The 24,241-nt window shown below is 33.1% G+C and overlaps 4 protein-coding genes across 16 annotated transcripts in view; 3 read left to right on the top strand and 1 right to left on the bottom strand.

Annotated features, from left to right (window-relative positions):
* Positions 1-6,562, top strand: part of Hnf4 (Hepatocyte nuclear factor 4) — a 58,591-nt gene extending 52,029 nt beyond the window's left edge. For 8 of the 12 annotated variants that reach the window (XM_070107050.1, XM_070107053.1, XM_070107055.1 and 5 more), the window contains 4 exons: positions 3,383-3,722; positions 3,795-4,291; positions 4,359-4,496; positions 4,584-6,562. In XM_070107050.1, the coding sequence (XP_069963151.1) occupies positions 3,383-3,722; positions 3,795-4,291; positions 4,359-4,496; positions 4,584-5,707 (2,099 nt within the window). In that variant the 3' untranslated portion in view covers positions 5,708-6,562. The remainder of the gene's footprint in view (positions 1-3,382; positions 3,723-3,794; positions 4,292-4,358; positions 4,497-4,583) is intronic. The other 4 variants (XM_014247197.3, XM_070107060.1, XM_070107059.1 and 1 more) reach the window with 1 other exon arrangement.
* A 2,778-nt stretch (positions 6,563-9,340) lies between these two features.
* Positions 9,341-10,573, top strand: Prx6a (Peroxiredoxin 6a). Its single transcript, XM_014247125.3, has 6 exons — positions 9,341-9,447; positions 9,538-9,652; positions 9,708-9,883; positions 9,943-10,135; positions 10,194-10,266; positions 10,336-10,573. Exons 2-6 carry the CDS (start codon positions 9,549-9,551, stop codon positions 10,462-10,464), a joined length of 675 nt encoding a protein of 224 aa, XP_014102600.1. The 5' UTR covers positions 9,341-9,447; positions 9,538-9,548; the 3' UTR covers positions 10,465-10,573.
* Positions 10,574-10,800: 227 nt separating this feature from the next.
* LOC106627112 (congested-like trachea protein) lies at positions 10,801-23,649 on the top strand. Of its 2 annotated transcripts, none has more exons than XM_014247118.3 (5): positions 10,801-11,244; positions 11,326-11,443; positions 11,510-11,942; positions 19,274-19,453; positions 23,247-23,649. In XM_014247118.3, the coding sequence occupies exons 2-5, from the start codon at positions 11,330-11,332 to the stop codon at positions 23,432-23,434; spliced, it is 915 nt and encodes a 304-aa protein (XP_014102593.1). In that variant the 5' UTR covers positions 10,801-11,244; positions 11,326-11,329; the 3' UTR covers positions 23,435-23,649. The 2 variants fall into 2 exon arrangements, with proteins under 2 accessions (XP_014102593.1, XP_014102591.1); XM_014247116.3 differs by having other exon boundaries at positions 10,802-11,244; positions 11,304-11,443.
* Positions 11,999-18,140, bottom strand: LOC106627111 (toll-like receptor 3). The gene is made up of 4 exons (XM_014247115.3): positions 17,866-18,140; positions 16,464-17,025; positions 13,951-14,792; positions 11,999-13,473 (listed from the first exon to the last, which is right to left on the bottom strand). Exons 1-4 carry the CDS (start codon positions 17,905-17,907, stop codon positions 12,619-12,621), a joined length of 2,301 nt encoding a protein of 766 aa, XP_014102590.2. The 5' UTR covers positions 17,908-18,140; the 3' UTR covers positions 11,999-12,618.
* Positions 23,650-24,241: the final 592 nt, after the last annotated feature.

The following is a 24,241-nucleotide window of genomic DNA, read 5'->3' on the forward strand; positions in this document are numbered from 1 at the left end:
ATCTCGCTTATTGTGGAATTCAAGTGGGCTCTTTACGTACATAGAGTATCAATTCAAAAATTGTTGTGAATAGAAAGCGAAATCAGTTCATAAACTTTATATATACTTTTATCTTAGTATGATAAATTGGAATTCGACATTTATTTACTATTATTTTATTTTATTAAATTTTTTTTTTAATATATACCTGAAAATAAATTTTAAATATTTTAAATACTTGAAACATACATACACTGACATATCTTAAATATACATTTATTATCTATAATTATTTAAACTTTCTGAAACAAAAAAAAAAAACACTCGCTTTAAGTGCTTGCCCCTGTATTGTGCCAACAGAGAACATATGCGAGGGGCTTGCCAAGAATTATGCCTTTGAATGTGATGTTTTTCTTTGTTTTATGTGCCCTTTATTAATAAAATTTGGTTATTGACGTAGAAGAAATGTAACAACAAACATTTTTCTACGTGAACAAAATAAATTTTTGAGGCAAATAGGTGTGTGTACATACATAACCCATAATAATATATAATTTAAAGCGTATATTTGCACAACTCTATGCATGAATATTATACTTATATGTATATATTTATATATTTGTATATATAATGTGTTTATAGGTATATATGTATATATATGTACATACATATATATTTGTAAATATTTGTTTTGCATTTCACTCTTTCTGCTCTTCGTACAAGTGTATGCCTTCATAATCAAATAAATAGTATACGCTTGTAGATAGATAGGTCGCAGAGCTGTGTACCGCAAGCCAAGAGATATGAGTTAATAAATACTAGTAAATATATATATAGATATACATATGTATATACGCAAATATATGCATATAAATTTAGGACTAAACGATTAGTTTATATTTCTGCGTGTAAATATAAAATTTTAAGAAATATTTGTCTCAATAAAAATTTTGTTGTGTAGCAGTCTTATGGCGGAATGGGGGCGTGTAAATTCTGCATTTAATATTTTCAAATTTTTATTTATTTATTTTTATTTTTAGTTCTACTATTTAATTATTTTCACATTTTTTATTATATATTTTTATTTTTTTTGCTTTTATTTCTTTTTTTATTTGTTTTTCTATTTTTATATATTTATATATTTATTTATTTCTTTATATCTAAGTTATATTTAACCAATAGGCTTAAGCGCTGGCACTATTTAAATTATTTTCTATATTTTATAAATCTACAAATTAATTAGTGTTATTTCTTTTTGCGAAATCTGGTCTTAAAATACATGTGTATTATGACTAAAGCGCCTCGCTTGATATGAGAGACATGTTTATAATGATGACTTGACAGTTTCTATAATTTGTTAGCACGGAATTTTTACAAACAAATAAGCGATGTGAGTATAGAGACAAGTAATGGACGCAAACACACACACACATATATAACTACATACATGTATTCGTTTATACATATATAATATATTACATAGCTGCAAGTAATATTTAATAAAGATGCATGGCCACAAACGTTTACACAATTAGCTGTGATTAAATATATTAGTTTTGATTTTATAGCACAATTTGTAATAACCAAACTACATATGTTTATTACAGTGAAGTTCGCTAAAAGCTGTGCAAAAAGGTTAACAGTTTTCTTATAAAAAATTTTGTGAGGCCTCCTTGCTATTCAATTTTCCATACATTTATATTAAGCCTCGGCTGGAATCTGTGCCTTCAGTGAATTAATAGCATTCCTCGAAGCGGAAGTTTTCGAAGTTTCGAAAACTGAAAAAAGCCACAGGGAGCCGAAACTGGCGAATACGGTGGCTGAGCGATGACACTTGCTCTTGTTCGGCCAAAAAGTCAGTTACAATAATGCTGAAGTGTGACCAGAGAACTTAAAACAACGAGAAGGTGCAGGTTCGACAGCGAACAATTTGTAGGATTTTATCAAGGAGTTCACCTCACATGCACGAGAAACTAATAACATTTCTCGCTAACATAACCAAACGGCGAATATTAAAGAGAATATAATATGTATGCCAAACTGGGAATATTGATATGCTATTTGAAACATATTCCCTTTTATTGAACTATTATTTATTATTATTTTTAAATTATTTTATGTTAATTAATTTATACTTTCTTGTGAGTTATTAATAATAATTTAAACATATTTTGATATATTTCTTAAAATAATTCAAGTGCTTGGCACTATTATGGAGTCATAAAAGTTGTTTTAAGTTCTCTGGTGTGACGGCGCATTATCGTGGTAAAAAATTCATTAATTTTCTCCACGAATCTGATGGCAGGCGCCTCAAAACGGCTAAGTAGTATTCGTATGAGTTAACGATGAAACACATTATGGTAATCACAGAAAACCATGAGTATCACGTTGAATTTTTATCGACCTGCATGAGGATTTTTCGGTTTCGGCTCATTTTTGCAGGCATCTGTTTTGCGACTTCTACTCGAGGTCAGGTCTTTTGGTATACGTTTCATATCCAAAATATTTACGAAATTGTGTTGCATCGATCAATAAGAGATGTTGAGATCGTCTGCTATCTCTCTGATGACAACATGACGTTTTTCAAGCACTGTTTCTTTAACTTGTTCGATGAGGTGGAATGACGATTTACATGAGCAAGCTTTCAATGACTTCACGACCATCACTGACTGCTTTGTGCCATTCAAATACTTGTGTTCGTGATAAAGTATACTACCTAAAACCTTCTGACGAAAACAAAGATAGAAAGTAATTCTGCATTTGGTGCCCCTGTGATAATCTATCGTTTCTGTTTTGAGATCTACCCTTTTACCTACCCTACATTTTTATAATTAATTTCAATAACCTGACAAGGGATCTGGGAGAATAATGCATATCTCCGTCGACTCATCTTCGTAAATGAACAGCTGAATTGGCCATCATGCGCCTTCATGCTTTTTGTTCTTTAGTCCTTCATGATCAAATCTGTTACATACTTTTGCAAAATCAGTTTGACAACTTTCCTCCACTGACTTAAAGATAGAGCGAGGACTTTCGTGACTGGCACTTTTTACGTTTAGATACTTGATAACAGCGCTTACAATAAATCTTAAGCTGTTTCCAAAACTTCCAGCCTTACAAATACCCCCAGAGACAAGCTCTGTTTGGCAACATCTATGCTTCTGTCGCTTTTCGAAAAAAAAAACTATTCGATGTTATGCGAGTTCCGTTTATATAAGTAATTTACAAAATCAATTTAAGTTTCCGAGATTTGCATCAGCTGTCTTACTGATAGGACGCAATCATGTGGTATTTTTATTCCACTTCTGAATTTAAATGTATATAGTTAAAACTAAATATAGCCTGGTATTAAACGAAACTCAGCTTAATTTAAAATAAATTTTCTTTTTTTTTATATTTCCAGATGCCGAAGGACACATGATGCATGGCATTGAACCGGCGCTTTCCGCGCTCAGCAGCGCTTCCGCACACAGTCCGGGCGGCAGTCAAGCGCTAAGTCCGGCGCTCAGTCTAAGCGGCGGTAATAGTAATAGCAATGGCAATTTATCGACTAGTGGCAATAATACTGTAACTATTAACAATAACAACAACTCATACGCGCAAAACAACAACTCACAGTCGGCAACGGTTTGTGCAATATGTGGCGATCGCGCCACCGGCAAACATTACGGTGCTTCCAGTTGTGATGGCTGCAAAGGATTCTTTCGGCGCAGCGTGCGCAAGAATCATCAATATACCTGCAGGTAAGTTACGCACGAACAACAACAACCAAAATAATTTTTATTTAATGCAATATTTTGCCACACATATCATAGATTCTCACGTAATTGCGTTGTGGACAAAGACAAACGCAATCAGTGTCGCTATTGCCGCTTGCGTAAGTGCTTTAAGGCGGGCATGAAGAAGGAGGCAGTGCAAAATGAACGCGATCGCATTAGTTGTCGTCGCACCTCAAATGAAGATCCCGATCCCGGTAATGGCTTGTCCGTTATATCGCTGGTTAAGGCAGAGATTGAGAGTCGTCAGTCGAAAGCGGGTGCTGCCATGGAGACCAATCCGAATGAAGATCTATCGAACAAGCAATTCGCTAGCATTAACGATGTGTGTGAGTCAATGAAACAACAGCTGTTGACGCTGGTCGAGTGGGCCAAACACATACCAGCCTTTAATGATCTGCAGCTGGACGATCAGGTGGCATTATTACGCGCACACGCCGGCGAACATCTGTTGTTGGGGCTGTCGCGGCGCTCCATGCATCTGAAAGATGTGCTGCTGTTGGGCAACAATTGTGTCATCACCAAACATTGTCCAGGTCTGTAATGCAAGTGGATTTAACTGCAAGTATCGTGTGAGTAAATTGTATTTTTTGTTTCCTGCAGATGCGCGCTTGTCGCCGAACTTGGATATATCGCGCATTGGCGCCAGAATCATAGATGAGCTCGTTTTTGCGCTGCGCGACGTAAATATTGACGATACCGAATTGGCATGCATCAAGGCGCTGGTGTTCTTCGATCCGAGTAAGTTTATGCAAGTTTGGAAAATATTTTTAAGACTTCAAAGTTTTGCATTTTTCGTTTTTACTTAATTTCTTTACCACCTTTCAGACGCCAAAGATCTCAAAGAGCCGCAACGCGTCAAGACGTTGCGCCATCAAATACTAAACAATCTGGAAGATTATGTGTCGGACCGACAATATGAGTCACGCGGTCGTTTTGGCGAAATACTCTTAATACTGCCCGTACTGCAGTCCATCACCTGGCAGATGATTGAACAAATACAATTTGCGAAAATTTTCGGTGTCGCCCACATTGACTCGCTGCTGCAGGAAATGCTACTTGGAGGTAAGTCTAGCGCACTTTGCCACGCACCACACTATTTCCATACTATGCGTAATTATCTAATGTACTCCGCCTTTGAAGGTGAACTGGCCGACAACTCACCACTCTCGCCGCCAAGCTTGAACAATTACAGTCCAACACGCAACATGGACGGCAGTCATGTGTCGTCAACATTGGACGTGCTCACCTCACCCACAAGCGCTGATCATTTGAGCGCGTGCATGGATAGCAACAGTTTGGATGCACAAATGATGTCGCCATTACTGGAGAATATTGGCTCACCGCCGCCACAATATAATCAGTTGCGCCCATACCAGACACAGCGTCCACAACAGCAGCAGCAACCACAAACAGTCAACAACAACACAGGTACAGCATTACACACACGCGCCATGCATTCACCACACCTCACTGACGCCGATGCCAACAATGTCGATATGGTTAACGGTGCCGGCAACTCATGCATGGACGAGAATAGCATGTACAACACCAACACCGTTATGCGTCCACTATCCACGAGCAGCGCACACAATTTGCCACATATGTCATCGCCGAATATGCAACAACATTCGCATGCGGCATCCTCACCAATGCAGCATTCACCGCCGTTGCATCGCAATCATCCCTACCAAAGACCGGAACAGTTGAGTGCCGCTCAACATAATAACGGCGCCGTTGTGCAGCAACTACGCAATCCGGCTGAGATGACGTTGAATGAATACAATAGCGGCAGCGCTGAGGAGATGTTGCGTCGCGCGCCAATCAAAATACGTGGACCCGATGCATTGAGCAGCGGCGCTGGTGGTGCTTATATGATGGGTGGTGGGCTGCATGATGCGGAGAGCGCGTATCGCATGACATTGAAGCAGGAACCGGAAACGGGTTATTGAAAAGCGTTTGGGTTGCACGTAGAGAAACTATGTTAAAGCTCTCTAATTAGCGTTGCCAACTATAAAGTCATATATTATTATAGCAAAAAAAAAAAAAAGTTAGCAAATAAGCGCGTTTAGTTGAGGAAGTGCAACTATTTACAGAAATGTCTTTAGAGACGTCTCAAGTTTGATGCCAAATTTGTTTTGCCGCCAATTTAACGTTACTTTAAGTCAGGTTACTTGAAGTCGCGTTCAACTGCGCCAACTGGCTACTTGTTGAGCGCGTAATTTAGCAATAAATATATTTTTTATGCTTAGTCATAGTGTTACATGGACTTCCATACATATATATATATATATATATATATATATATAAATACCACAAACAAACCTATAACAACTTATACGTAACGTATATATTTTTGCAATTTAAAAAAATATTTAATAAATTTAAAATATATATATAAACATATAAATTATTATGGTAGAGTGTTTTTTCATGCAAATTTTAATTGTATACGTTTACAATAATTCTTGTTGCAATCTTTGTTGCCTTTAACAGTTAAGTAGTTAGGTTTTATGGAAATTTTGTTGTTATGAAAACTTGTTACAAAAAAAAAAAAATCATCATATACATACATTCACTTTAATAGGGGTTAAATAGGTAAAATTTGTATAATCACAGTGGAGTATTTGTTGGACTATTTTATTTGATTTTTATTCCTATAAATAGGTTAAGGTGAAAATTGAAATAAGCATTTACATGAAATATTTTTTACAATATTTGTACTGCAATGGATCAAATGTATCAATAATGTTTAAACGTAAAAGAAATAAATTAATTTAAACGAAAAAAAAAAAATTAATAACAAATGCATTTATTAATTTCAATACTGCTTGGCGAGGAAGTGAGTGATTAAGAACATACGATTTGCATGCAAACGGCGCTATATGCGCAAGAAAATGCCTAAAAACACATGTCGTATATCCGTTGGAAGTTTTATAGCTAAATAAAACGATTAATAATGCGCATATAAACTGAAATGAGGTGATAACTAGTTGGAAATGCGCATTACACCAAAAAAAAAAAAGTTCAATATTATAATATTTAGTAGGAACGTAAACAGTAGCCATTGGTGAAGCGTGCCTTCAAATCCCGGATGGGACAATAATTAAAATTGTAGCAAGTTTTTTTTTTTGCAAAAATGGTTTGTGCTTTTAAAGAAAAAAGAATAAAACAGCAGGTATGTAATATGTAAATGAGAAAAATAATGTCGTAACATGCATATATACATACATATTTGTTGTTTGGGGCCGTAAATAAATATTACAAAAAGATCAAAACTGCGTGTTTTTAATGGGAACAATTTAAAACGTTAAGTTCAATTGCACCGAAGCTGGAATCTCCTGCACAAATAAAAATTGTTTAAACCCAAGAACTTGCTTTTGAGCGCACCGTTTGTATGGCAACTATATGCTATAGTGAACTGATCTGAACAATATGTCGGTATATGGTAGTATTATGCCTTGGCTAATAATCCACGCGAAATTTCGTGAAGATATCTTTTAAATAAAAAAAAAGTTTTCTATACAAAAATTTTATTGCGATCGTTCAGTTTGTATGGCAGCTATAGGCTATAGTCATCCGTTCTAAAAAGTTTCTTTGGATATTGTAGCATTGCTTTAAATAGTAAGTCATGCGGAATTTATTAAATATATCTTGTCAAATAAAAAAGTTTTGCACACAAGCAATTGAGATCAATCGGTCCGCTTGTATGCCAATTATACGCTATAGTGGTCCGATATCGGCGATTCCGAGAAACGAGCAGCTTCTTGAGAAGAAAAGAACGTGTGCAAAATTTCTGATCGACATCTGAAAAACAGACGGACATGGCTAAATCAACTCAGACACGCTGATCATTTATATATATTTTTTCTAAAGTCTTCGAAGTTTTCTTCAATGTGTAACAAACTTTGTGGAAAAACTTAATAAACTTAATATTTGCTTCTTGTAAAAATTAAAGAAATTGTAGTTTACTTTGAGTAAACACGCAACAAGCTGTTCTTCACGAATCCACAAAACAAATGAAAAAAACAACCGATGTCAGACTATAAAGCAATATCCCAACAGTAGAACCTTCTGATAATTTGTTTCAGAATATATTTTCTTTAAAAATCTTTACTTCTTCTACTAAGATTTTTTTCGACAGCATAACATCTCAAGAATATTATGTTTAAATTTCAAGTCAATTGGAAATTGATAAAGTTATGAATATTTCTATACCTGTCTTATGAACGTTTTACATAAGATTTCAAAACTTTAAAGTGTTTTCCCCACAACTCACGTTTTTAAAGACGGTGCCCCTCATAACTTCAACTAACTAACTACTGATTCTTTTGAAAATCACAGTACATAATTTTCAAGATAAGACAGAAGAGTTATTTTCAAATTTGTTTATACTTTTTATTTTATAATAACAAATTAGCCGATAAAAAATTAGAATTTTAAAAACCCTCTCGGTGTAACCTGGGAAAAACTATTATTATTAAACGAATGAATCTTGATTTTTCGATTTCGCATGATACAGCACCGCAATTCTCTTTTTTCCGAGACAAGTTCGAAGAATTGCTGCTATTGCCGTATTTTTTTTAAATATTTCTTAGTTTTAATTCTACATAACATTCTTCGAATATCATACTTGAATGTACCATTATATTTTACAAAGGCATTTTAACAGCATCGTCACAAAAAATTCACAAAAATATGTATGTTGTTGCACAAATTAACCCTACTCCCCCTTTGATTAATTTGAGTTCCCTTATATTATTTATTTATACCAGTTAATACATACATATGCATGTGTGAGTCTGTTACCACATTTTTCTCTTGAGATGATTAATTTCATAGACTGTTAAACATAGCTACGTTTTATATGCGTGTAATTCGCATATAACATTATATTCTATGATTGTATTGGTGTTTTTGTACAAAGGCAACTTACCTTAGGACTAGGGATTTGCTTTATTTCATTTTGTTCACTCCAATCACATGGTTTTTTGTATATAAGCATGCATTTACATGTACATATGTGTATAAAGATATGTACACTATTACACTTATCACATTTCCAACTTTCTTTAAATTTAAAACAAAATGTCGGTCGCGCTTCATTTCGGGCAACTGAAATTAGAATTGTACAAATTTCCGTTTCCTACACTTTACTTACACCTATTTATGCACTAAATACCAACTAAAGCTTTCGCTGCACTTAATTAATTTATTTTTTCGATAAATAAGCGAAAACTTTGCTTTTATTAGTAATTTTATAAAAATTTCACGAGCTTCACAATTTCCAAAGTTTCAACTTCACGAATTTTGTCAAATTTACCGCTCGACAACAGAGGTTGCCATGCCGTTAAGCGGATATGCGTACTCCACTATTACCAACTTAGAAAACAATATTTTAATATTGAGAGTATAGATCAAATTTTGTCGGTACTTGATTTATATTGAAAAATATTTTTATATATTAACGAATATATGAGCTTAAATTATTTTAAGAATATTTATATATATATTTTTATTATTTACATGGCAGTTTCGAAATATGTATACTTGCTTAACACTATGGTAGCACTGCGTAGCGTTCTTTCCACTCGTTCCACAAACAATTCGCAACACTTATTTGTAGCCGGCCGGCAACTAGTTGAATTTCACAAATTAATTCTTATTTGCGACGCTTTTTAATTCCATTAGTGTAAGCAATTATTTAATTAAGTGCTATTATATGCATGCAATGCTCACATAATCTTTAAATATAAAATACGCAACGACTCTGTACTTGCAGATTGTGAAAAAATGACAGCTCCCAGCAAAGCATTAAATATTGGTGATGACTTCCCTAATTTTCATGCGGAAACAAATGAAGGTCCCATTGACTTTCATGATTGGATTGGCAATTCGTGTGTTAACTGTATATTAAGTAATTTCAAAGGTTTACGTAAATCTATTTTACAGCTGGGCCATTTTGTTTTCACATCCAGCCGATTATACACCAGTGTGCACAACGGAACTGGCGCGTGTAGCTAAACTCCTGCCGGAATTTGCTAAACGAAATGTAAAGCCAATTGCTTTATCTGTTGATACGGTTGAGTCGCATAAAGGATGGATAGAGGATATTAAAAGCTATGGTGGTAAGTGAATGCAGTAAATAGCAAATAGAATAACTTCAAATATACCATTGATCTTATAGATTTAAACTCCTTTGACTATCCAATTATTGCTGATAACAAACGTGAATTGGCTGTCAAATTAAATATGTTGGATAAGGATGAGCTAAACAAAGATGGCATACCACTAACCTGTCGTGCTGTGTTCATTATTGATGACAAAAAGAAGCTGCGCCTTTCAATTCTTTATCCAGCTACAACTGGTAGAAATTTTGAGTGAGCAACTTATTATATTTCCTAAAAATTATATGAAAAGCTGTAAATTTGTTCATAGTGAAATACTGCGTGTAATCGACTCACTTCAACTCACACAACATAAGTCGGTGGCCACGCCAGCTGATTGGAAGGTATACCTCATTCATAGTATATTAATTAATTTTTGGGGTTTTATAAAAGATTTTTCTTCAATAATTTAGCAAGGTGATGCGTGCATGGTTTTGCCCACGGTCATGGAGAATGACGTTCCAAAGCTATTTCCAGCAGGCGTTGAAGTGGTTGCAGTACCATCAGGGAAGACTTATTTGCGTAAAACGCCACAACCATAGATTTTAATAATCTAAAAGTTAAATCGTTTATAAAGCTACTCTTAAAAATGGCTATTTTGTATTGTACCTTTAAAAATCTTATTGATAATAATTTGTTTTGTGTTATGAATTCCTAAATTTTTAGTTTTTTTAAAGTTTGTTTTTTTAATATTCTTTGTCATAAATTATCCGTTACACAATATTTTCTATTAATAAAAAAAATATTTTGAATTATATATGCGCTGCAACAATAATTAGTTTTTTTTTTGTGATAAAACCAACCCACAATAAAATATTGCGCAATGTTTTCAAACTGTCGATTGCACAGCACTGCGTTATCGATAATATATTATGCTTTTTATTTGACGTTTGAAATTTGCTTACCTGGCGGTAGCTGTTGCATTAGTGAATTTAATTCAATAACATTGAACAATTGGTCAAATTCCACAGCATCACACCAACGGCAGCAGGTTCCCATAACACACGTCTGCACGAAAGTGGCAGTACACAAGGAGACTACTTAAACAAGCTAGTTTACGCTAACAAGAACGTTCACCTAAAGGATTGACTAGGGACAACAAAAGACGCTTAGATAAGCGGCTCCAACTCTGCCAACAATATAATCAGCTGTATTTGTATAAACAATAACTTCAATATTTGTCGCAGGGTTATCACGAGCAATAACAAAGAAATAAATAGAGTTCCTCTTTTATGCGTATACACTAACCATTTCAGAGCATACTGCCAAGTACAAAGTTCAATTGTGCGCCGTCTAATTAGAATACACAACACATATTTCCAGTACGTATTCATAATTAAAACGTGACATTTTATTGTTATTTAATTTTTATTGAATAAAGCCTTTAAAACACATACAAAAAGCAAAATGTCGGAGGCACCAGCACAAGAGCGTAAAGCAAATCCCTTCAAAGCTTTTCTTAGTGGCGGCTTCGGTGGCATATGCAATGTGCTATCCGGGCATCCGCTGGACACCATTAAGGTTAGTTATAAATATTTAAATAACTTAAATTTTCATTAATTTGTTTTGTTTTTTTTATATGCATAGGTGCGTCTGCAAACAATGCCACGGCCAGCGCCTGGACAGGCGCCATTATATAGCGGCACCTTTGATTGTGCTGCCAAAACAATTAAGAAAGAAGGTGTGCGTGGACTGTACAAAGGCATGTCTGCACCACTAACCGGTGTAGCGCCCATTTTCGCATTATGCTTTGCTGGTTACGCGTTCGGTAAACGTGTTCAACAAACTGGTGAAAACACCAAATTGACTTACTCGCAAATTGCTATTGCGGGCTCATTTTCTGGCTTGATGTCAACGATAATAACAGCGCCCGGTGAGCGTATCAAGTGTTTACTGCAAGTGCAACAAGCATCTGGTGGTGAACGCAAATACAAGGGTATGATGGATACCGCAGTGCAACTCTACAAAGAGGGCGGTATACGTAGTGTTTATAAGGGCAGTTGTGCGACACTTTTACGCGGTGAGTATCTTGTCAATTATATGTGTGCTGTTGTGTTTGAATGAAAAATCATGTAGTTACTCCAAAGAAAATCTTTATTTTATATGTTTTAAGTATTCTATATTTTAAGAAATAACTACAATAATTTGTGTATGAGCATGCGCTTGTGTGTTTATTATTAAAATTTTAACTATATTGCTAATTTTACATATATTTCTGTGTGATTTAAAATGTTGAGTATTTGCCTAACATTTTAAAGGCAATGACGTGTTAAAATCGAAGAAAAAATATTGTTTCTAAAAATTGTGCTTATTTGCTCCCAAGTATTGTGTTTAACCTGCAACTTTTACATAAAATATCAAATTTTTGGTCACAACAATTGATAAAATCTTAGAAAATTGTTTAACGCTAGTGCGCGTATATTTGTTTATTCGAAATGGCATATGTTAAACGTCATAAATTTGTATAAATACAATTTTAGTGTGCTTAAACTACTTAACTGTATATAACAAACTAATCATAATATATTAACTTAACAATACATTTTTTCGGCTGTTTGTTCAACTTAAAACATTAACCAAAGTTCGCTTCTTATCTATCAACTTTTTGTAGACCAAAACCTTAGCGCTTCATTTAAATTCATATGACGTCAGTGCTTGCGCACAGCAAATACAATTTTTTTTTAATGTAACCTATATTATATATCATTTGAAATATTATTATTATCTTCTTCTTCTTCTTCTGCAACAACATGTTCCACACGTTTGGCGCGTTCTTGTTGCATTGCATATGTCAATGTATTCCGCTGCGTCAATGCAATAACGGTTTTTGGCATTTTTCGCTGATCATCTGTCACTCTGACTGCCTGCACTTGTGTTTGATTTTTGTTTTGCATCAATTTTAAATTGCTCTGCTCAATTTTACGCCAATGTGGCACAGGCTGTTTACCACTTGGTCGTGGCAATATGCTGTTATGTTGTTGCTTTTTAGTTAGCACTACACGTCCAGGAGCACAATTCAATTGTTTGTGTATTACATAGAAGACGCTACGTTCGTTATGATTGCTGCAACGTGGCGCATAGCGATTCTCATAGACGTAACTATCCACACGTCGGCATGAAATTTGCTTACCTGTTGTATAGTCGGTAATGCAACGTTTCGTGCGTGGACCGCGCACTTGATTGGTAATCTTCGGACGCCAATTGTACATCTCACAACTACATTCCCATGGATTTTCGCTAAGCCGTGCTAAACGTAATTTCGGACGTAGAAAGAATGTGTGTGGCAGTGTGCGCAAACGATTGCCTTGCAAATAGATTTCCTCCAAGTTTGGTTGATCATCGAGTAGGCCAGGTGGAAAGTAGGAGATGTTATTATACGATAAATCCAGCACTTCTAGCGCACGACAATCGATAAAAGCGTCCATTGATAGCTCTTGTATGCCACAATGACTCAATTCAAGTTCGCGTAGCTTATGTAGACCGGCGAAGGCGTCGAACTCGATGCTACGTATGTTGCCATGCAACGTCAGCTTCTCCAGCGCTGTTAAGCTCTGTAAATTGATTGTATTTAGTGCAATGTAAACGTAATTGTTTCAATATAATTGTGGGCAAACATTAGAGACACTTGGTAAATGTATAACATCAGTATTCGGAGAAAATAAAGCTGTTAAGCAATTTCGATTTTCGATAAGTTATATCGATGAAATTTGGCAGAGATTATTTTCCAAGACAATGTTACAATCTCCGAACAAATTGTTCAGATTGGACTACTATAGCATATAGCTGTCATATTAACTCACCGACCCAATCAAAACAAATATAGTTTTATGTCCATTTATGCTATAAAAAAACCTGTGAAGGGTATTGTAGCTGCGGTGCAGCCGAAGTTAACGTTTTTTCTTTAGTAGTTAGTAGTTAGTACTTCTAAATAATACCCTAATATCCAATATGAGACGCGGCTTTTACTCGATTTTAATTATTTCCACAATTCAACATAAGTTGACGAATAGATATGATTATACACATACCTTAAACATATTTTGTCCCAAATTTCCGATCGACACATTTCCAATATGCAACGCCTGCAGCTCCAACAACGATTCGAACGGTTGATTGTTTTTCAAGCGTAATGCCATCGTTTGCGAATCAAAGTGCATCGAACGTGTTGAATTCATAACCCAGAAACTCGCTGGTAATATATATCGTATGGGATTGCTGCGAAAATCGACGCGCACCAATTTCGGAAAGGGTGGAAAACTGCGCTCACTCAATTTATCCAAACGATTATCGCTCAAATCCAACACTTCCAACTCCAGCAGACCGGCCAAAGCGCGATAATGTAAATCGTGTATCAAATTATGCGCCAACGATAGCGTTTGTATATGCAAAGCGCCGTAGAAGGAGAACGGTGGTACCTCCGTAATGCCATTACGTTCCAACGATAAATGATCCAAAGCGGTCAGGCCATCAAACATTTCCCAACGCAATTCGTTCAGCTGACAACCGTGTATGCGCAACACTTGCAAATGCTCCCACGCGTAGAATGTGGGCATGCGCGCTTTTATCAATTCTTGTTTATAAATGTCATAGGGCACTATATTGTCGTCATAGTCGTCGAGTGGCGCAAAAGCCAAAGCATCCAAATCGTCATACGACTCACTACGCGGCTTGTAATCGTAACTATCCTTGGGATGCACGGAATTCTTCGGACGTTTGTTATCGTCGCTGCCCAACAGTGTGACCGATTCGAAATTGGCATATTGCAGAAAACTTAACGGTTGATCGAAAAGTACGCGCAAAGAGCGATTGAGGCCACCGCGTACTTCCAAGGTGGTGAGTTGATTGAGTGGCTTTAGCGTGCTCAGATTGACTGTTTGTGGGAAGTAGAGAAAAAAAGAGGAAGAATAAAAAAATATTAAAAAAAAAATAATATATATTGTTATAATTGTTATGCACACACATACATACATTTGTGTATGTGAAAGCGCGTAAACATTTGCTTATCTTGCTTTCGAGCATTTTACAAAGCGCCGCGCAGGCTTATCGCACAGCGCAGCTATCCTTCATAGCACATGTTTACCAACAATTAATACTTAATGGTATTTACTATTTTCAGAGTGTTATGAATGTTTTGAATGTTTTAAAATAAATTAAATTTGTTAATACTTTGCTTTTAATCGTAATATTTTTCTAATTTAATTTTTTAATAACTACGTTTTGAATATTTCAAAGTAATAATTTTTTTTTTAATATTTGAAATTTTAATTAATAAAAAAATGTGTAATCCTTTTTTTTAATTTTATATAATTTTTTTATATTTTAAAACTCTTTTATAAATTAAAATTTTGGTTTTTTTCATTTTTAATACTTTGTTTTTAATTTTAATAATTTTTTTATTTAATTTTTTTAACTACTTTTAATTAAATTTTTTTTTTAATTTTTGAAATTTTAATTAACAAAAAAATTTGTAATCCTTTTATTAATTTTTAATAATTTTTTTATATGCTTAAAAAATTTTTAATACATAAAAAAAAAATAAAATTAAAAATTTGTTTTCTCTTTTTTAATTTTATTTTTTAATACTTTTTTTTTAACATATTTTATAGTGTACTCTGAACAGGGTATATTCAGTAGGAGTTTGTAACACCCAAAAGAAGAGATCCTATAAAATATAATACATACATATACATATGTATGTTTATGTAAATGATCAGCTTGACGTGCTGAGTCGGTTTAGTCATGTTCATCTGCCGGCATATACGCTAACTAGTTCTTCAATTTTTTAGATATTGATCTGAAATCTTGCATAAGTCGTTTTTCCCCCAAAAAGCTGATCATAAGTCCGAAACACCGATATCGGACCACTTTAGCATATAGCTCCCAATCCAACTAACCGATCAAAATGAAGTTCTTGTATGGAATACTTCTTTATTAGACAAAATATCGAAATTTGGCACAGATTATTGTCCGAAGAAACGCTCATATTCCGCATATATCATTCAAATCGGACCACAATAGTTTATAGCTGCTATACAAACTGATCGATACAGATCAGGTTTTTGTACGGAACACTTCTTTATTTGACAACTGAGCTTCTCGAAATTTAAAAAGGATTATTGTCCAAAGCAGCGGTCCAATTCGGAACATACATACATACTATGTATTGTTCGAATCGGACTACTATATAGTTACCACATACAATTAGGTGCCACTGTGAAGCGTATTACTTTTGTTTACTATTTTATTTTTGTAAAATATTTTTTTATTATTATTTTTTTTTAATATACTTTTTTTTTAATATTTTTTTATTATTTATTTTTTTAATTCTTTATAAAATTTTTTTAATTTTGTTTTAATATTTTTTTTTTATATATTTTTTTATTTCATTTTATTATTTTTTTTTTCTATACATTTTTGAGTTTTGTTTTAGTATTTTTTTTTATTAATATATTTTTTTATATGTTTTTTTAAATATATTTTTTTATATGTTTTTTTAAATATATTTTTTTATATTTGTTTTTGTAATTTTTTTAATACTCACTGCTCTTATTTCTACCACTACTGGTGTATAACAGTATCAATGCATGCAAATCGTGTGGCAACTTCTGTATCAACTCCTCCACGTCGCTCTCCTCTTGCAGTATACACGTAGCCTGTTTCATATAAGGATTTTCTGAGTACGCATCATCATCATTGTCGCCATCAACGCTTTCGTATGTGGCCTCATTGCTGTTGCTCGCACCCTCTTTCGGCCAAATATCGTCCACTTGCTCCGCACCAGGTCGTTGCGCTTGCATGTGCTGTATCCAACGTGATATGGACAGTTCGGCAAAAGGCGCATACTGACAGACACAACCAGTCGGACATTGTAGTGTGTCGATTGCCAATTGCTGCGTGTGTTCATGTAGCAATTCTAATGGGGACACTTCCGTTCGTTGCAATCGTTGTATCCGGTGTGTTGTCGTCACTTCATTGTGTGCACGTTCAACCGCGTGTGGTACTAACTTTTTATGCTGTTGCTGGAGTTGCTGATATTTTAGAAATTTTGTATGTTGTTTGGATTGTGGCTTGACGTTGATGAGTGCCGCATTGACGTTGAGTTGCTGTGGTTGTATGAATTTGCGTAAAAAAAGCAGTTAAATTTTGGTTTTAAATTTCTTTGTTTTTGTAAAACATAATTTTTTTTTCTTGATTATGGGGAATTAGTAGAACAAATATTGTATGTACTTAGCTAACTGTAATTTAAGGGAAAAGTAATATTTTTGGTTTCTTTTTCTCTTTAGTTTAACTTTACTCGGGTTTACCGTTCTACTTTTTACTCTTTTGTAACCCTAAACAGCGTATATTGTCCGTCTGTATATACGCGAATTCAGTTTTTGAGATATCCATCTGAAATTTTACATGCGTTTTTTTCTCTCCAAGCAGCTGCTTATTTGTCGAAACCGCCGTTATAGGCCCACTATAGCATATAAATGCCATAGAAACATTACCGATGAAACTCAAGTCCTTATATGGAAAACTTTTTTATTTGACAAGCAGTCTTCACGAAATTTGGCATAGATTATTATCCAAGGCAGCGCTACTATCTCAGAACAAAATGTTTAGATCGGACCACTATAGCATATAGTTGCTATACAAACTGACCGATCAAACTCAGTTACGTGTATGGACCACTTTTTCATTTGACAAGTTATCTTCCCGAAATTCGGCACATATTTTTATCCAAAGCAGCGCTACGATTTCCGTTGAAATTGTTCAGATCGGACTACTATAGCATATAGCTGCCATACAAAGTGATCGCTCAAAATCAAGTTAAAGATCTTTTTGTACACTAACACTAACTAATCTAATGTACACAGAAGAAATACACGTGTGTAGGGTATTATAGCTTCGGTACAGCCGAAGTTAATATTTTTTCTTGTTTTTTGACTCTTTTGACTCACAATCAACGACACCAACACTAGAAACATGTTAATCCATTGCATTTTTATAGCGTTAAGTTCTCACGTGTTACGTTGCTACCGCTTAATACTGTATATTTTTAGAATTTTTTTTTTTGACACGTCACGCTTTCTTTATATGAAATAACATCAGTAACTGTCTGCTGCACAGCGCTATTTCATGCTTCTCACTGTACTCTGCAGGCTTGCTGCCCCAAATAAACCGTTGCCCACTGGGTTCGAACTACGTTTCGCTACTACCGAGCAGTCCATAATTATTGTAAAGTTATTTCGAAAAAACAATTTAGTTGTGTTTTAAGATAAGCCGAAAGAATCATATTGCACAAACACATTGACAGCTTGGATAAGGAGGAAATACAACATCCTTTGTGACTTATCGCGCGTACACGACTTTAATTCACGCTGTTTTCATTCAGTGCGCTCTTTAATAAGATATTGTGGCATACATGTATAGCGATATGTATGTATGTATATAGTACTTTTGTGATATACACAGACTTATTTAAACAAATACCTATTTTGAATTTTTTAACTATGTAATTACATACATGCACACAAAATTACAGTGTGTTTGGCATATAAAAAAGTTAGTTTACCTCAAATTTCGTAAAAGAAAATATTTTTTTTCTTTAAGTTAAATTTAAAAACCCAAAAACTAGCTTATTTGAATTTTTCACATAAATTTTGAGGTTATGTGAAAAAGCTGTAAATACGAAAAGTTGTAGCTCTTTTTATTACCATCAGCTTTGCCATATAACTTTTTGCCATGGGACTCGTAGTTACGCCGGAAATCGAGTTAAATTGTTCTTATCTGTTTATTGGAAATTTTCACATAAATTTTGAGGTTATGTGAAAAAGTTGTAGCTTTTTTTATTACCTACAACTTTGCCATATAACTTTTTCCACTAATTCAACCATCCGCCTTCACTTCCTTTTCCCGAGCTCAGCTTGTTCGTAAATAATTTTTTCATTCATTTTTGTAATTTTATCTTTATTTTCCTTTGTGTTGCCATGCCACTATAAATTTTTTGTGCTTTCAAAATATATGGCCCCTGGTCTATTGTACTTCTTTTAGTTAAATTTTTTTTTTCGTGCTAAAATGTGGAGCGTGCTGTTTTAAGCATTCTTTGCTAAAAATTTATTTATATATATGTAAATATATTATTTTATTAACTATTTTTGTTTTCTCAAACTACTAACAATTTTTCATTCATTAGTGTGAAAGTGCAAAATTATTTGTATGCAAATTCATTTGTGCTGTGTGTTGGCATAATTCCATCTCATCATAAGTATGTATGTATGCACGGGTGTTTTAAATGTGTCGCAAATTATTGCATATGAGCAAAAAAAAAAAAAATTATATCTTTGTTATGTATGTGGCCTTTTTTAGATTTGCCCGCAAACGCCTTTTATTTTCTCGCTTACGAGTATATACAAGATAAGGCCAAAGAGCAAACTGGCAGCGAGAAGATTAGCATTACTTCGACGATTTTCGCCGGTGGTGCTGCGGGTATAGCATATTGGTTGGTCGGTATGCCCGCCGATGTGTTGAAGAGCCGATTGCAAACAGGTATGTATAGTATTAATATTAATAATTAATATAATATTCGAATAAAAAATATTTAAAACAAGTAAGGAAAGGCTAAGTTCAGATGTAACCGAACATTTTATAATCTTGCAACTGGCTGGGATAAAATACCTTTAGGTGCATAAGGCATATTTTCGGCATTAAACTATAGTAATTTTGCTAAGATATCTTACTTATTTGTCGATATATGCGATATAAAGTCAGCCGGAAGTTCGAAAATCTTTCTATTAAGTGTATGGGGGCTATTATTGACCTGATTATCAGAAACAGATTCTATATAAATTTCTATGACATATCTCACAGATTGACCGATATTTTCGATAAAAAGTTCGCATCAGGAACTGCGGTCCACATATTCGGTATCTGGGTGCTTGAATAGTTTTAGTCCGATTTGAACTATATTTGCTTTTATGTTGCAAGAGTATAAAAATATTTTACTTAATTAAATTATTTGAAATAATTAAGGGACGCTCCTGTGAAAGCTTAAACAATTAAAAAAAACTACTGGATTATTTGATTATTATTAACAGTAAAATTTGTCAGGAAAATAGTTAAATGTTGGGGTCACACGCGATCTCCCACGACGCTAAACAAAAATATTCTCCGCAGTGATTCCGGCCTCCACGAATGAAACCTTGAAAAAAAGTACTCCACTAGAAAATATTCTCCTATCGTCGAAAAAAAGTTAAAACCCGACAAAATTACGTTTTCAAAACAAAAAGTTTAAGTATTTATTTTGATATTTATTTTTTTTTTAATTCACAAGAAGTGTTCCCCTTAGTCAAATTATTTGAAATAAAAGTTAAAACCCGACAAAATTACGTTTTCAAAACAAAAAGTTTAAGTATTTATTTTGATATTTATTTTTTTTTTAATTCACAAGAAGTGTTCCCCTTAGTCAAATTATTTGAAATAACTAATTAATTTTCTTAATGAAGGAAAATATTTAACACGTTTCGCAATTAATAAATTTCGCTTTTAATTTATTTTAATTTGAATTTAATCAGTAATTCAAAAAATTCCATAAACTTGTTTATGTTATTTAGGTATTACTTCTAAATTATGTACATACTTAATTGAGTACATATTGATTTAACAATCATTTATTGATTTATAAAAGCGTTATTTATTATTTAATTAAGTGGTAATTATACTTAATTATAAATAATTAATTAAAATTATTCAAATTTAATATTTAATTTAACAGTGTACATTCATTTAAAATGAAATTACTTTTAATTAATGGAACTTTAAATACTTATTTATTAAAAAAATTTATGTAACACTTATTCAACTAATAAAAATTAATTAATAATCAATTATAAATAAATAAATTAAAATAGCAAAAAATTAATTAAAATTTAATTTTAATACTTAATTATTGGCATAATCTAATTATTTAAATTTCAATTAAGTTGGATAATTTAAAATGAATTTTGGCATTACTTAATTAGGCGTTAATTAAAATTAATCACTAATTATTTAATTAGTAATATGATTTGTATATTCTCGCAACCTGTTGCTACAGAGTATAATAGTTTTGTTCACCTAACGGTTGTTTGTATCACCTAAAACTAATCGAGTTAGATTTAGGGTTATATATATATAAATGATCAGGATGAAGAGACGAGTTGAAATCCGGGTGACTGTATGTCCGTCCGTCCGTCCGTCCGTCCGTGCAAGCTCTAACTTGAGTAAAAATTGAGATATCTTTATGAAACTTGGTAGACATGTTTCTTGGTGCCGTGAGACGGTTGGTATTGCAGATGGGCGTAATCGGACCACTGCCACGCCCACTAAACGCCATTAATCAAAAACAAATAACTTGCCATAACTAAGCTCCGCAATAAGATACAAGACTGTTATTTGGTACACAGGATCACATTATGGAGGGGCATCTGCAGTTAAAACTTTTTTTTTTTAAAGTGGGCGTGGTCCCGCCTCTTATAGGTTTAATGTGCATATCTCCTAAACCGCTAATGCTATAATAACAAAATTCACTAGAAGCAAATGTTTTTAGCACTTCTATTGACGGTGTGAAAATAGTTGAAATCGGGTGGCAACTCCGCCCACTCCCCATATAACGGTACTGTTAAAAACTACTAAAAGCGCGATAAATCAAGCACTAAACATGCCAGGGACATTAAATTTTATCTCTGGGATGGTATGAGGTGACTTTATAGGAACCGCGTTCAAAATTAGACAGTGGGCGTGGCACAGCCCACTTTTAGGTGAAAACCCATATCTTGAGATCTGCTTAACCGATTTCAACCAAACTCGGTATATAACATTCTTCTCATATCTTTATATTATAGTGCGTAATCGGACTACAACCACGCCTATTTCCCATATAACACCATTTTCAATTCCATCTGATTCTTTCACTTTCCACTATGCAAATTAGGTAACAATGATTATATCGGGGTAGAACTTTGCGTGAATATCGCAATTAAAGTATGCCACCCTGCGGCCAAAAATTGTCTAAATCGAACCAAAACTGTTCAAACCCCTAAGTACTAAATATGTGGACCCCAGTGCCTATAGTTGACCTTCTACCGAAAATATCAGTCAATCCACAAAGAAATCTCAAACGAGTATACCATTTGACTTTGCGAGAGTATAAAATGTTCGGTTACATCCGAACTTAGCCCTTCCTTACTTGTTATTAAATGATTTTGAAGTGTGTAACTATTTGTTTTTATTTTTTAATTTAACTTAGTATTAAAACTAAATTAAAATCAATTTTTTTTAGTAATTTTTTGTACTTAACTTATAAAAATTAAATTAACATTAATTATATTAGTAATTTGTTGAAATATTGTCAAATAAATTTAACTTTAGTAAAATACTTAATTTTTTCAATTTCAGTATTCATTAAATTTTATTAAAAACTTAATAATAATTAATTTAATTTTGTTTAATTTCACTAAATTAATGACAAAAACCAAAAAACTAGAATATGAATATATACTTAATTATTGAGAAAAAAAACGATTTGGTGTACAATTTTTCAAGCTTTGAACTGAAAAAAGTAATTGTCTCTTTTAGTAGTTAATAAATAATTAGTAATTAGAAACTACTTAGTCAGCTTAATTTCAGTTATCTAATTTACTTTTATAAATAAAAAATTAACTATGATAATTAAAAATTAAAGAGTAATTAATCAACTTATTTTCAGTTTATTAATTAACATTAATTTTTTATTACTCAACTTTAACTGCATATGTATGTCCATTAATATATTAATTAAATATTTAATTTACTGTTTATCTATATATTTCATTAAATATACATTTTATTAATTTATTCACTAATTTCTTTTTATGTAATTAAATAATATTTTAAATAATTAATTTAATTTAGTAAGACTAAATTTCTAAAAATTAGATATTTTTGTTATTGAATTCTATACTAATTTAAATTTACTTTTTTTTAAATAATTTTAAATTAATTAGTTTGTTCATTTTCGTATTTTAAGATCATAACCACTTTATGGTTTGATGTACTAGATTTTATAATTTAAAATTACTTTATTATTTTAGTTAAATTTATTATCTTTAAAAATAATTATTTGTGTAATTTAATTTTAAAATATTTGCGCTTTATTCATTACTTTTTTATTACTCTTATTTTATATTTTTCAATATCGTCCTTCTGGTTATTTTTTTATAAAATATTATACTTGCATAAATTCACTAGAAATTATAAGCCAAATTAATTTTATATATTTTTTTAACATTTACATAACTTTATAATTTCAATTTTCCATCCGCAGCACCGGCCGGCACATATCCAAAAGGTATACGCAGCGTCTTCAAAGATCTGATGCGTCGCGATGGTCCCTTGGCTCTATACCGTGGCGTTACACCGATTATGTTGCGTGCCTTCCCCGCAAATGCTGCCTGCTTCTTCGGCATAGAATTGGCCAATGATGCTTTCGATGCCATCGCCGCATTGTTTTAACTGAACAATTTTCCTATAAGACTAAAGAAGTTTTTATAACACTAAATTTAAATAGTGCACTTATATTTGAAAAAAATTTTGCAAAAATTTTTAATTATAAGAAATTCTATTTTCGTAATAATTGTTATTTTCACATTGTTATTGTAGAAATATATAGAATAGGCTTTTATAATGTATAGAAGAATATGAAAATATACACACATATTGAAAAGAAACGATTTCGTGTATCATTTATAATATTTTAAATTCGTTTTAGTCTCTTTTATATATATCTAAGTACTTTGCCTATAAATAATATTTATCGTTCTCTTCCAGATTTACCATCAAATGCCGTATATTTTGCAACATATGAAGCATTTCAAGATTTGATCAAGCAAAAATTTCCAAATATGCAAATGGAGTTGTTATCGGCGATTTTTTCGGGTGGTATGTCTGGCATTGCCTACTGGGTTGTCGGTATGCCGCCCGATGTACTCAAGAGTCGTCTGCAGACAGGTGCGCTAAAATATATTTATTCTTCCCATATATTGTACATATGTATGTATGTGAAAAATGAGATTCAGAGTCTTTTGCTGCCAATATAGTCTGGCTTACGTAATCGAAGGTCTGTCATCTCAGCAGTTTTTTCCAAAACTATGGAACTTTGCTACTTCATTCTCATAGCCGGTTCTACGAAATGGAACGTTGTTGTTGTTGTAGCGGCAGAGGAAACCTTGAAGTAATTTGAAATAATGCTGCCGACTTGACAATTCTTAGCCGGATCCGGATATATTCCGGTTACATAGACCCGGGGAACGTAACAGAACG

This window comes from Bactrocera oleae, chromosome 3, assembly GCF_042242935.1.
Source record: "Bactrocera oleae isolate idBacOlea1 chromosome 3, idBacOlea1, whole genome shotgun sequence".
Lineage (NCBI taxonomy): Eukaryota > Metazoa > Arthropoda > Insecta > Diptera > Tephritidae > Bactrocera > Bactrocera oleae.

Bases quoted from the DNA above. Each gene is read 5' to 3' on its own strand.
- Prx6a (XM_014247125.3), top strand. From the start codon at position 9,549: ATGACAGCTCCCAGCAAAGCATTAAATATTGGTGATGACTTCCCTAAT. The intron at 9,653-9,707 runs GTGTGTTAACTG...TCTATTTTACAG, and splicing joins CATGATTGGATTGGCAATTC to CTGGGCCATTTTGTTTTCAC. The intron at 10,267-10,335 runs GTATACCTCATT...TCAATAATTTAG, and splicing joins CCACGCCAGCTGATTGGAAG to CAAGGTGATGCGTGCATGGT.
- LOC106627112 (XM_014247118.3), top strand. From the start codon at position 11,330: ATGTCGGAGGCACCAGCACAAGAGCGTAAAGCAAATCCCTTCAAAGCT. The intron at 11,444-11,509 runs GTTAGTTATAAA...TTATATGCATAG, and splicing joins ATCCGCTGGACACCATTAAG to GTGCGTCTGCAAACAATGCC. The intron at 11,943-19,273 runs GTGAGTATCTTG...GGCCTTTTTTAG, and splicing joins TTGTGCGACACTTTTACGCG to ATTTGCCCGCAAACGCCTTT.
- LOC106627111 (XM_014247115.3), bottom strand. From the start codon at position 17,907: ATGCAATGGATTAACATGTTTCTAGTGTTGGTGTCGTTGATT. The intron at 14,793-16,463 runs GTGAGTATTAAA...TCCCACAAACAG, and splicing joins TAGTGGTAGAAATAAGAGCA to TCAATCTGAGCACGCTAAAG. The intron at 13,474-13,950 runs GTATGTGTATAA...ATCAATTTACAG, and splicing joins TGGGACAAAATATGTTTAAG to AGCTTAACAGCGCTGGAGAA.